A 13,087-nucleotide genomic window follows, 5' to 3' on the forward strand; every position below is an offset into this window, starting at 1 on the left:
CTTCAAGCATCATGTATGAGTTAAATTTCTGTGTGAATTATAGCGTCCAACCAAGTTTTAGCTTTTTGTGCATGTGTACTATATGTGCAGCTGTGAGCCTGATTATACTTGTGCTTCGCTCACCCTTAAGTTCCCGCTGGTGGTTTCCAGGAGGGCTTTGATGTGTATCTGGGCAATGCACTATTAGAGGGATTTCCCTGGGCCTGACAGCTCAGAGAATATGCGGCGAAATGGCAATGCCAGTGGGCTAAAAGAATGCTGGAAATAGGATTAGGATCATATTCTGGCAGACCCTGTCACCTCCTCAATGGGCCGAGGTTTCTAACGCTGGCACTTTTCATTCTCGCCATGGTTAAAACCTTTAAGAGAACCATGGAGAAGAGGGAGAAAAACGCACTGATTGAATGGTACACTGTGATTTTTGTGTGGGGGGCTTGCTCTGGGGGGCTGTGTGTGTGTGTGTGTGTGTGTGTGTGTGTGTGTGCGTGCGTGCGTGCGTGCGCGTGTGCGTGCGCGTGCATGTGTGAGAAAAGGAGAGTCGAAGCAAAAGATACAGCAAACTAGTGTGGGTCAAATACAAAACTCTTGTTTGGATGTGTGTGAAAATGTAAAGCTGACGTTTCTATCGCAGTCTTAACTCTGTGGCAAAGAGAAAAAAAGAACACTGCAATAATTTGACTACATGTTTACAAGTTACTTTTATGAAATACGTTTTTGTGAAGTTAAGGACTCTTGAAAAAATGTCTGAGTTTTAAAGTATCGGGTTCGTACCGTGGCATCATTTCCATTAAAGGTTTTCACACACACACACACACACACACACACATGCACACGTCACCACTTCCTTAAAGGAAAGTAGATGGAGATGTGTGTGTGCCCATAAATAGGTGGTTATGGCGTTAGTGGTGAATATACAGCCCTGAGTGTTAGAGATGGAAGCACCTGATCCAGCACCAAGGGCTCAACACACTTGACCCTGCAGCAGTACAATCTAGCAATCCTTGTTCAACCCTCGGGGCGTGTGTGAGTGTGTTTGTGTGTGTGTGTTTGTGTGTGTGTGTTTGTGTGTTTGTGTGTGTGTGTTTGGGGGGGATGGGTGTTAAGAAAAAAGAGAACATTTGGAACAAGAGTATTGTGTTATGTTCTCCGGTCCAGAGCCCCATGGGAGGAAATCCTGCCGTGCACAGATCCCTCTCCTGGATAACAAGGACATTCACTCCGGCTGCATATCCACACCACAATCTTATCAGTCACACAATCGGGATGCCCTTGGCCGAGGACACACATATGTATGTGGTGTAATAAAACACAACAAGGTTAGGGTGAGGTGTTACACCCATATTAACGCTGCTAATCTGGTGAGATCATTATCCCCTTCTATCCGATTTTTTGGAAAGCAGCCATTCATAACGGTTGGAAATATGGCTCGGTGCAGCCGCCGAGGTGGATTTGTTATTTACACACACTGAAGGGAAAATATATGTTAAAGGCCGATTCAATTAAGAGCAGAGCAATGTCACACAGACAGGGCGATACATGTGAAGTTTACTGTGGGAAGAGCAAGGGCACATTTTGGAGGATGTGGAAGAGATGCCCAGTTTCCCCAAGTGTGTGTGTGTGTGTGTGTGTGTGTGTGTGTGTGTGTGTGTGTGCGTGTGTGTGTGTGTTTGCGTGCATGTGTTTGAGTGTGTGTAGGAGCACGGTTGGGTTGGGGGTCTGTGCGTTTTGACAAACCATGCTGTTAAAGATATAATAGCAGCATAATCACCGCCCCAGGCCGTCATTCTTCAGGATAATGGCCTGCTTATTCATTGGGGATGGCTTATGTCTCCACGCAGCTTTTTATTTTTCAGATTTTTCAGATTACGTTGTTCTTTTTCTGTCCCTTTTGCTGCCCTACTCTTTGTCTCCCTGCAGATTCTCATATATTTTACTTGTATGTTTGTTGTTCTTTCAATTTGACCTTCTTCTCACCGCTTCATTCTCTTGATGCTTTTTCTTCACCTTGCTGTTTCTTTTTCCTCTCAAATTACTTTTTCTCCCTTAGTTTAATTTCTGACAGAAGGAAGGATGGACTGACACTGGACTGATATCACTTTAAGTATATAACTTGCATTATATTTTTCTTGCCTTTTATTTATATTTTACACTGGCCAAAGTCAGAGATTGAACTAACTTTCTTTTTGTGCACTCGATCAATACATTTTCTAGTTTGTTTAATACTCACTGAAAGATTACACCATTAAAATGCAAGATCCTAAACCTTATATCTACTTGTTGTATTTCTAAATTCATGCAGTTTAATGGACTAACTGTAGCGCACCACCCATGTCAAAGTGTGGTCATTACCCAATATTCAGCACAGATAGAGAAGTCTTGATTGTAAAGATCTTCAAGCAATGTTTTTATTTGATGATTATTTTACAACAACACTAGTTCAAGTCTACATTGTTAGGGAGGAGTAAAGGAAAACAACACTGCTGATGGTCCGATCACTTTCTCCTCCAACAATAGAAATCTATCTACCACTGGACCAAGTAGTTTGACAGAGACAGTCGGGGAGACGGCATTAGAATAAGAGCGACAACAGAACTCAAATAGAGTCAAGACAGCAGTACACAGAGAACTCGGCTCAATTATTCACTGAAATCTTTTCACCTTCTTTGACTTCAGTCTGGATTGATTGCAAACTACAGAAGGAGGCAGTTTTCCAACTATCCAAATTTGTTCCACTGCTTATTTTAGGTCAAACCCAGAGAAGAAACTGAACACACTTAAAATATTAATTCAACCCAGAATCGGTACACAGACAACCAAGAGAGGAGGGGGAGACGGGGCTGTCGGTGAGCTCAGCAAATACAATCTTACAATCTGACAGCTAAAGAAATTTTATCCGAGACAGAGTCCATTATCAATTATACAACATAATAGGAACTTTACAATTACCCTACCAGTAAACATTAATAGATAAACTTTTTTATATTTTACATATTAAAATAATGTGCATTTTTTTTCATATGAAGACTTTACTTGCCAGAACACATGAACAGAAAACATCAGAGACGTGTGTGATTCTCCTCACCAAGTGCTAACAGTCCGCCTGACTTTCAATGAAAAGCTGCATGTTTCCTCAAGAGAATATTAAGGCAAGAATAACTGCTGAGAAAATGTGAGTCAAGACAGTATTTATCCAATAGTCCAAATGTGTTTAGCATATCATTGTGTATTCAATGGAAATTGATTTACATTGAATACAAAATGATTTCCAATTGATGTCAGTCATGCTGCTACCTTAATTGAACGTTAGTGTACAGACCTTTTGAATTTATAAAGGCTGCTTTAAATGGTATGCATGTTCATAATTGCATTTGCCCCAGCTCCCTCAGCCCAGGGCAAAATGTAATTAAAAGCTTTGAGAATTTAGTCACTGAAATCATTTTCTCATTATCAAGCCAGCCTCTGTACAAAGTGGCATATTACTGGCCATTAAACTGGTAAATTAGTCACGTTTAATTATGCTGTTGAGGACAACATGGCTTGGGTTTATTTTTATTTATGTGCTGTTATGTAGTACATGCTATGTACATAACCACGTTTCTTAATTGAAATGTCAATGGTCCTTTGACAGAAATGGTCTCTTTGCTGCACGAACGGGATCTTTTTTTTCCTGCTGGCTAACTGAGCCTAATTCTTCTAAAAGTGCCTCATTTCTTCACATTATTCTTGTAAACATTGTTTGCATTTTCTTTTTAAACTGAGTGCATCCATCATCAGCTGTTCACATCATCTTTAGTGATTCTTTTTTTTTTTTTTTTTTTTAAGTATTTCAGATGTTAGGAAGGTCCAACTTTACATGTCTGTTGGAAACGTCATCTTGAGTCTGGAATACATTTGTTGTCCTTTGAGTTGGGACATTCACTTGATCCGTTGCATCTTTTTCTAGCGATGTTGAGTATCTTATGGGTTTTGTTTTCCCAAGGATGTTCTTTTGGACCTTGAGCTGCAACAGAAGCTAACAGGAGTCAAACAAGCCGTGGAGGTGTGGTTTGTCTTTAAAAGCTGTTGAATGGAGTTCTGTAGGTCCAGTGCATGTTGGCATGTTTTATTTTTGGACATCTCTGCATGTCGTGTGCCCATCTGCTCAAGTAGGGGTCAGTATACAGCCCCTAAAGACCTATCACAGTCACATAGACACACAGTTGGATGGGATGATTTGTAGGCCGAGGCTGTGGCCTAGTTTACATTGTCCTCCATACAATCTGATTCTCAGTTAGACATTGTGTCCAGTCCCAGTGAGGCAGCGTGTTGTTTGGCCCTCAGACGCAGGTTTTCGATGCTTGTGGTCTTGCTGTTGTGGCTGGTGAGGCTGCCGGCAGCCGACGCCTGAAGCAGCGGGCTGTTCCACACCTGCTGGGCATGGTGGGACAGGGACTGGTAGTAGGACTGACAGGGCAGAGAGCCAAGCGGCGCAGGGGGCATGTTAACATTCATTCCCAGGTAGGGGAGTGAAGACGGGGCCGCAAGGTCAAAAGCAGGGTAGTGCACCAGGTTGTTGGTGGCGGCCATGTGCTGGCGGAACTGCTCCTGCAGACGAAACAGGCTGAGAGGAGAGGAAGAGTAAGAGTGGCTCTGAGAGAGAGGCCCGCTGCTGGCCAGGCCACTGCTGGAGGAGGAGGGGGTCACGGATGGAGAGACCAGGGGAGAGTCTGGACAGGGAGAAGAGGGGATTAAGTTGTTAGTACATAAATGTAATTATTAGTCAGCTGATGAGTAGAGTGTTGCAGATGTAGGATGCTATCTGTTTCACATGTTTGTGAAGGATAAAGAAAGGAATTCAGCTCTTAGTCAAAATAAAGCACCCTAGGTTCTTACCTGGTTTAGGGCTGAGTCTTTTGCAGGGGGACACGTCCCCAGGTGTCACTGCTCTCTCACACTTTATCTCCTCTCTTTGAGATTTACTCTCATCCTCCTTATCTGTGTTATCATTATCCTCCGTCGCCGACTCGCTGCCTGAATGTTCTGCCGACGTGACGTTCAGCTCCATGTCCAGCGGTACAGGACGGACCACAGGACCTTCTGTCTCCAGAGAGGATGAAGAGGAGGAGGAGGATGAAGGAGGCAGCTGGGTGTCAGGAAGGATGGTGGTGGAGGGAGGTGCGTCCTCCTTCTCACTTCCTCCTTCGCCTGATGCCTCCTTCTGCTTTTGAAGCTGCTCCTTCTGGAGGCTCCGTTGCTTCTTGCGGAACTTGGCTCTGCGGTTCTTAAACCAAACCTGATGGCAGAGGAGAGAAGAGCGAGTTAGAGGCAGAACAAGCAGAAAAGATGTGCAGCAGTGGATGAAACCTGTAGCAGAGACTTCAATGGACACCAAATGGCTGATTTGAGTTGGCATCAAATAATTAAATGGCATATGAAAAGCACCAAAAGTAAAAAAGAATTATCTTAAAGTTTAAAAGCAAATGTTAATAGTATTTAAATTGACACTATATTTTTGAATTTATTGTATTCAGATGAATAACCTGCATTTCCTTTGTGCAAGCCTAAATGAGAAGCTTCACTGAGTATGAGAGAAGCAAAAAGAACACCCCCTAAAAGTATATGTATGGGTTTTTTTTCTTATTTCTGTATTTATAATAATGCACAGTCAGTATCTTCAGCTCAAATTGTGTAAAGCTGAGGGTTTTTATAATTAATGCAGATCACAGTTAAAGTAGGCAAATCCTTTTTTTCTTTTTCTATTATTTTGATTCATCTCATCACTTCTTTACCTCTAATTAAAAAAATCTCATACCAGAAACATAGATCAGTCCACCCCTGCGAATTTAGGTTGGTACAAATACTAGATAAAACTTTATTAGTCCCCATGACAATACAAAATCTCACATTAAAATGAGAGAAATGCTGTAATAAAAGGCTCATGCATAAAACCAAAATTAAGCTTAATAAAGCTCCTCTGAATTCACTATTGACAAACAAATCCATATTGGCGCATTTCGTCTTCTGCACAGTGATTTCTCTTCAGGACAGGCCTACCTGCACGCGGGCCTCGGGCAGATTGGTACACATAGCCAGCCGCTCCCTCATCACCACATCTGGATAGTGGGTCTTCTGGAAAGTCTTCTCCAGCGCTTCCAGTTGCTGCGCTGTGAAGGCCGTGCGGCTCCGGCGCTGTTTGCGGTGCTGAGAGCCGTAGCGAGCCTCCAGGATGATGTCTTGAAATGCGCAGCCGTTGGAAGGGAAAACACACGGCAAGTTTTATTTTACTGGGCGAATGGGATCAGGGAAGCCTACTTTATTTGCATCGTGAATGTCCAAATATTAAACATGCACATGATTTAGTCAGGCTTTACAAATAAAGATGCATGCAGGGTTAAAGCTTCTGAGTCTGTTGTGTGTGTCCGTACAGAAGGTGTGTGTGTGTATGTGCAAGAGAGAGAGAGAGGGAGAGAGAGAGCATGCACTCAATTACCAGCTAGTCTCTCGGCCAGTGTAAGCGCGTGCACGGACGGCCGGTAGTCGGGCGCGTGCTGTGCCTGTTGCGCTGCCTGCTGGTGCAGGTTGTACATGGCGCTGAGGGAGTTCATGGCGTGCAGAGAGTAGCCGTTCACCCCGTAGTGCTGCATGTTGAGAGGTCGCTACCTGCGGAACAGAGGAGAGAATGGTTGTGAGTTGCAGATACGAGAAGGCGGGAGTTCAGGGTTTTTATTCAAGGGCGCGTGGCTACTGATGGATGCGGTGTGACGCTATTGAACATGTGATCTTCAACCCACTCCCCGTTTTTTTTATGAGATACAAGAAACGCATTCAAAGACAATCTATTAATAGGTGGTCCAGTGATATGACACACACGAGCTTTCTGTTTTTGGTTAATGACTGCAGGTCCACGCGCTGAAGGGCCAACAGATTTTAATGTGCCCACTCAGACAAAAGTGTTATCCATTAACATCCAATTATCACTGTGTTCATTCCATTAATTATACAAAAGACTTTTAATTGGGGTAATTATCAGTCGTTCCCATAATGAACCGAAACGGATGCCTTATTCATGAATTTATTCACGTTGCTGTGATTCTGGAGAAGCCAAATCCCCATTGAAAACGTCGCTTTGACAGATCAAGGCTTTGATGAAATGTGTTGGAAAATGATATAAGGAGATTTGTTCCGGGTCTCGGTGGCAAAACCTGCAACCGGATACCAGGATTATTTTTAATGGGCTATGATTACGGAAATGCTATTTTCAGTGCTGTTCGATTATAGTGACGGTCTTTTCACATTAAAAAACAATTGTGTTGCAACATTTAAAAGCGACGTTTGCAATTTAATATTCTTTAGTTTTTGTTACTATAATAGGCCGAAATATTTAAAGCTTTTATACTGATACGAACAGATTCATTTCTTAAAGGAAACATCCATGTCAGAGTCTTTCAAAAGGTGGGCTAGCACTTTCCAAAACTCTATTTTGTAGTTCTCCTTCACGGCCGAGATTTTCATAGATGAAACGCTTGAGGACACGATTAGATATGTATTAGTACGGAGGAGGCTGCAGGAGGGGAGATCTCGGAGGCCCAAACAGTTATTATAACTATTACAGAGAGACCACAGGGAAAAGATATAAATCTTTCTGCTGTATGACAGGTACAGTATCCAGGGAACTGTCTGACTTCTTGGATTCAGAACAGATAACTTGTAAAATATTTTTAGACAGAAGTTTAAGGTTTTACTAGTTTTGGTTTTATTTAATTTGATCAATTTCCAACAATTTTAGTGTGTATGGACCTAAACTGTAAATGTCAACACATTAGGGTAATTATCAACAAGAAATCAGCATTTGATGTAATTCCAGATAAATTTTATCCATGCTCTGAAATTAGACAGGATATTAGTTGCAGGCTAATTAGAAAATTAATTTATGTTAATTTAACTGAGGTTGGACTCTTTAACGTAACATTATCACTGGTTGGCATCTTTGGATTATAACTTCATAATTCTTGTAAAATTGAAATTTAAGCATTTAATTTCCGTAGGCTATTATTATTATTATTATTAGTATTATTATTATTATTGTCAATATTAATATTAATATTATTATGATTACAGGCCTATTACAAAACCTTGGCTATTTTATAAAACAGAAATGTGGGTGGTCGTTCTTGTAAAAGGCGCTTTTTTCTGTCCATTTCTCAGTTTGTCAGTGCAGTGCATAGACCGAGCGTGTGTGTGTGTGTGTGTGTGTGTGTGTGTGTGTGTGTGTGTGTGTGTGTGTGTGTGTGTGTGTGTGTATGCCCGCAGTGCCCATTCCCAGCCTATTAAGTGGCTGCGGCGGCTGATGAATGTGATCAGAGGGCAGTGGGGAATAGTTTAATTCGCCGGGACAGAAGGTGCTTCGCTAAACATTTACTTTACTCCCCCAAGTATTTGAGTTGAATGGGCCCCCCTCCCCGTCTCCCCCCTCCCCTTCCCCTCTCTGGCGGCCTCTTATCCCATCGCCCCGGGGCAACGTTTTGGCTGAGATGTATGGCTTCTCCGCGGGTAAAAATATGCATGTTGATCCCCATTTGGCTCCCCGTCTAATGGAAGTGCAAATAGGTTTCGACTGCGAGGCCCTCCATTTATCATCAACGCTGACACGGACGGACGTACAGTGGGACTGGGTGGTTAGCTCTGGGTTGGAGTTCCCGCGTGTGCGCGTGTGTTCGCGCGCAGGCACCTGTGCGTGTGTTCTGGTAATAGACTAATGATTTTTTTTTTTGTTGTTTCTTCATGTTTTCTTTTAAATTAAAGGTGTACATTTTAATCTGATTAAGGCTCAAATCACACAAAATTGATGAGGGAAAAACACACCCCATGATGTTTCTCAACATATTTTTATTTGTTTACACCTGCCTGCCTGGATCACTGATAGAAGTTTGAGAGATTTAAACGTCTACAATTGATTTTATTCTCACTTTTTGCAGCATGTAATAACGCTGCAAAGAAATGTAGCCCATCTGGATGTTTTTAGTCTTGCTGTGCAGTTAAACTTTTGAGCTTTAAGCCTGCCTTCTCAGGATTACCAGCTTCATATGTACCACTACATCTCTGGTTATAGCCTGTATCCTCCTGCCCATATCAAATTCAGCACAATAGCTCATCACTGTGAGCCCGTCAGTGCTGTTATTGTCATTCATAAGCCTCGATCTGCTCCAGGCTCTGGGCCCTCCTGGCAGCCCTGCTCAATGCTTCGATTATCAGACCGTCATTATGTAAATTGGCATGTACAGTTCAACTCTTTGATCCGACTAAATTAGGAAAAATGTTATTTGCTAACAGCCCTGAGGGGCAGGAGTCGACCTGACAATCTGCTCTTTGCTGTGTCACTAGTGTAAACTGTCAGAGGGCGAGGAGCATCTTTGATTTTTCTCTGACATGTTATTATGAAGGATATTTGTTATGCAGAACCCGAGTTGAAATTTAAAGGGATTTTATTTTATTTACAACATTTATCAAGTCTGTTAAAGAGAATCCAATGTCACTGGCACAGAAGCTGATTATTTTTGTCACATTTTGTGTGTATACAGCACACAACGTTTTAATAAGAGGAAGAAAAAACCTCACGTTATGTTTCCCTGTAAATTTGATTCGGTGTCACTTCACAGTGATTATGTCCTTTCTAATGGTAAACTCCAAAGTGTTCCCTTTCAGAAGAGACCACGGTCCTGGAACGAACTATTTTATTTTGGGTGTCACTGAGCTCGCGCAAAACAAGGAGGTTCTTGGTAAGGGTTAAGTTATTACAAGCTTTTTTTTATTTATTTATTTTATTTAATTTAACCAATTATTTATAATGTCGTTATGAATTTCAGCTCTCCAATCATACATTTTGGGTGCACATAAGACTATCCACATTTAATAAAACATACATTTCCAAACTGTTTTTCCTCACCAAATGACAAAATAAATCCAGGCAACATTTGTCACAGTTACTAGAATAACATGTACAAAATCACCACAGCACCCTGTGGGTAAACAAACCACAACCTCAAATTATGTCAGAGTGACTGAGGGACAGGTTTTTACTACATGAACAGACAAGCGTTTTTGACACAGTTTTAAAAAGCACAAATACTGAACAGAGATTGTAAAGGAGTTTTTACCTCTTGTGTCTTTTCTGCCACTTCCTCGCAGACGGCACAGAGAATCCAAGCTACTCAACTTCTTCAGGCTTCAGCTTTCTCTTCTGCTCGTGCAGCTGCTGCGTGTCGGTTTTTTTAGTGCCCACTTTTCTCCGTCCTTTTGTCCGGTTTGAATTGAACAAGTCAGGGCAGTGAAAAAGTCATCCAGTCTGTTGCTTCAACTTCAAGTCCGGTCGCTCGCTCACGCTCCACCTGCACAGAGCTCTGTCTCCTTTCCTCGTGCTGATTTCTCCGCGTCTCGTGCAGACGTGGGAAGCCGCCATCTGCTGGTGCGCGAGAGCCCGGTGGAGGGATTTTAAGGGCAGCCTCGCGGGGGCCAGGCTGGCTTTCTATTGGCTCTCCGCGCTGTCAGTCACGTAAAGAAGATAGTTGATCGTTCAGCGGCAGGCTTTGGTGCACTGACTTCTGGAGTTATTTTCAAATATGATCAATTTAAGCACATTATGTCCGCTAAATCCCTCCGTGTCTGTCTACACGTTTTTTTATTCTCCCTGATAAACAAACTGCAGAAGTGAGGGGTGAAGCTTTTTTAATGGATCCATTTTGGCAGATGTGTAGATATTGCTTTTCTTCATGATATTATTAAAATAATAGGCTGCATTTTATTTTTGTTGTTGTTGTTTTTTGGGGTTTTTTTTTTTTTTGGAAATGTGAGCTGTAATTTGATTCAAACATGATGGCTCTCCTGAACCTCAAGGTTGCAGCTTTGATAAAAAGTGAGAAAGAATGAATTATACCCTGAATTTAATTTTATTTAACCGAAGAGTTCATCAACTTTTTTTTTAATTGTGAAATGAACCGTGTTGAATATGTAGGTCTATAAAAAGTGATTTTTATTTTATTTTTTTGTTTCTCAAATCCCATATCCTCACATTTCTTGTGTGCACTTGGTGCATGAAACCAATTTCCCTTTCCTTACGTTTTGTGAAGAAAACCAACCAACCTTTAGTTTGTTTGCTCTTCGGCTTTTTCTCCATGCCACTGGAGAAGAGGGAGACTTTAGAGAGATGGCTAATAGATGCCAGGGTGCTGCCTTTAGACTCTCTCCCGGCCTGGAAGGATTTGGGATGGGATAGGGAAGACAAGACGCCATCTCAGCCTCCAAAAACCCCTGTCTTAAAATGACTGCGGGTAAGAGGATTAGGGCAATAATGCCCTTCTCTTCTTGAAGGGTTTTTAGAGAAGATTTCTTCTCCCAGAGCAAAACCGTTTAGGTAGGGAATTAAGGGCAGCGCAAAGTAGCCTTTTAATGTAAAGCTTGCATATTTTGTTGGGAGATTCTTTGGGAAAGTGCTTGGCCTATAACGCAGTTTTATCTCTGACCATGTTTCTCACTCTGACAAATTTGAACAGGAGACAAAAGATTTCATGGAGAGGAGAATATTAATGTTTGACGTAGGCTACATAAAAAAAAAAAAAAACCCAATTTGACTTCTTATGGACATCCAGTGGTTTGTGAACATTTATCATAAAGTTTACATGGGTCACTTGAAATGTGTGTGAGTGTGTGTGTATGAAAGAGAGAGAGGGAGGGGGGCGCAGTGAAGGTGTGAGGAGTTTAGGGTAGAGCCATATATTTATTTCCTAATAAGAAAAAAAAGTGTAATTTAAATAATAGGTATAAGCTCCGGGCATATATTCCAATATTAAATTATTACATTGGCATTTAATGTTGAAATAGAGAAACTATAAAATTAAGAAATGAAAATGTATAATTACCAACCAGAGATAAGGCTGTTATAATGAAAGCTTCTGGTAATTTGAGACGGATCAAATATTCGATATGTTAATTTGCTTAATCGTTGAATGTGGTGGGCTACAAAATATGTCAATTTTAGCTGTAGTTATTGGTATATTTATTATTATTAATAATAATATTATTGTTATTAATATTATTATAATAATAATAATTAATATTATTATTATTATGCTGGTGTTATTGATGCGTGCTGCCTTGTTTCTTTTCAGCCACCTAAAACTTTCTCCATGTGTTTCTTCAAAGTCTTTTCCTCTCGCCTGGAAAAACTCGTGTGCCTCCCTGGTTCTGTCGCCTTGGTAGGCTCCTATCACTCGGTTTTTCTCCGAGGTCTGAGAAAGAAAGAGGATTAACTTGTGAACCAATGGAAATAAGAACTTAAACGGGAGGTAAATCTGGCCACTGTCTCTTTGTGAGGACCGTCTCTAAAGCAATTAAAGCGAGAAAGAGTTTCTTCTCAGCGCCTCTCCACCTAAAGCTCCTTAGAGCGACTAGAGCTGTCCAGCGCATCTGAAGGGCTTAAACGCCAAAAAACAGCTCCCTTTACCCCTGTACCCTGCCATGCACCGCTGAATACAAGGTGGGTAGCCTACACAATGACCTCCAGTTGACGAACAACTCAAAATATTAAAGAAATATACATTAATTAGGCTCGGGCGTCCGGGCTATTAATGCTTTTCTCCTTTTATGTGACTAAACTCATTTCTGAAATAGAGTCTTGGTCAAAGTAGACTTGTGTTTTTTCCCCTATTGATTTCCTGTCAGGTTTTTAACCCCTCTCGTGCTTCTCCTTTAGCAGAAAACATGGATTTTATTTTCCTATGTGCGTAATTGATACAGATAAACTCGCTCCTCTTGTCTCAGCCTGTTTGATAGAGTTGCGAAGAACAAAACGATCCTTATACCCGGTGAATTTCTGCTCTCTAATAGCTAATTAATACTCTTAATGATGTTTCTGCAACTTCATGAATACATTAGGTCTGAGATCCAGCGAGCCTCAGCCTCCCCGGCACCATTCAAGGGTATTTCAGCATCTGTTCATCCCACAGCAATTAATCATTTTGATGTGTAGTTTAAAATCGACTTCTTGCAGGAGACCTTTTTGACAAGAATAACAAAGCAATTTGCCAGGAGCCACCTCTTAGACACGTTATTAGCA

At 41.5% G+C, this 13,087-nt stretch overlaps 1 protein-coding gene across 1 annotated transcript; it reads right to left on the reverse strand.

The window, feature by feature from the left end:
* Positions 1-2,391: 2,391 nt before the first annotated feature.
* dmbx1a (diencephalon/mesencephalon homeobox 1a) lies at positions 2,392-10,422 on the reverse strand. Its single transcript, XM_023428131.2, has 5 exons — positions 10,134-10,422; positions 6,470-6,639; positions 6,034-6,212; positions 4,873-5,272; positions 2,392-4,706 (listed from the first exon to the last, which is right to left on the reverse strand). Exons 2-5 carry the CDS (start codon positions 6,621-6,623, stop codon positions 4,267-4,269), a joined length of 1,173 nt encoding a protein of 390 aa, XP_023283899.1. The 5' UTR covers positions 6,624-6,639; positions 10,134-10,422; the 3' UTR covers positions 2,392-4,266.
* Positions 10,423-13,087: the final 2,665 nt, after the last annotated feature.

The sequence above is a fragment of the Seriola lalandi genome, unplaced genomic scaffold (genome assembly GCF_002814215.2).
Source record: "Seriola lalandi dorsalis isolate HSWRI2012SDOR001 ecotype SW California unplaced genomic scaffold, Sedor1 jcf7180002054866, whole genome shotgun sequence".
NCBI classification, from domain to species: domain Eukaryota; kingdom Metazoa; phylum Chordata; class Actinopteri; order Carangiformes; family Carangidae; genus Seriola; species Seriola lalandi.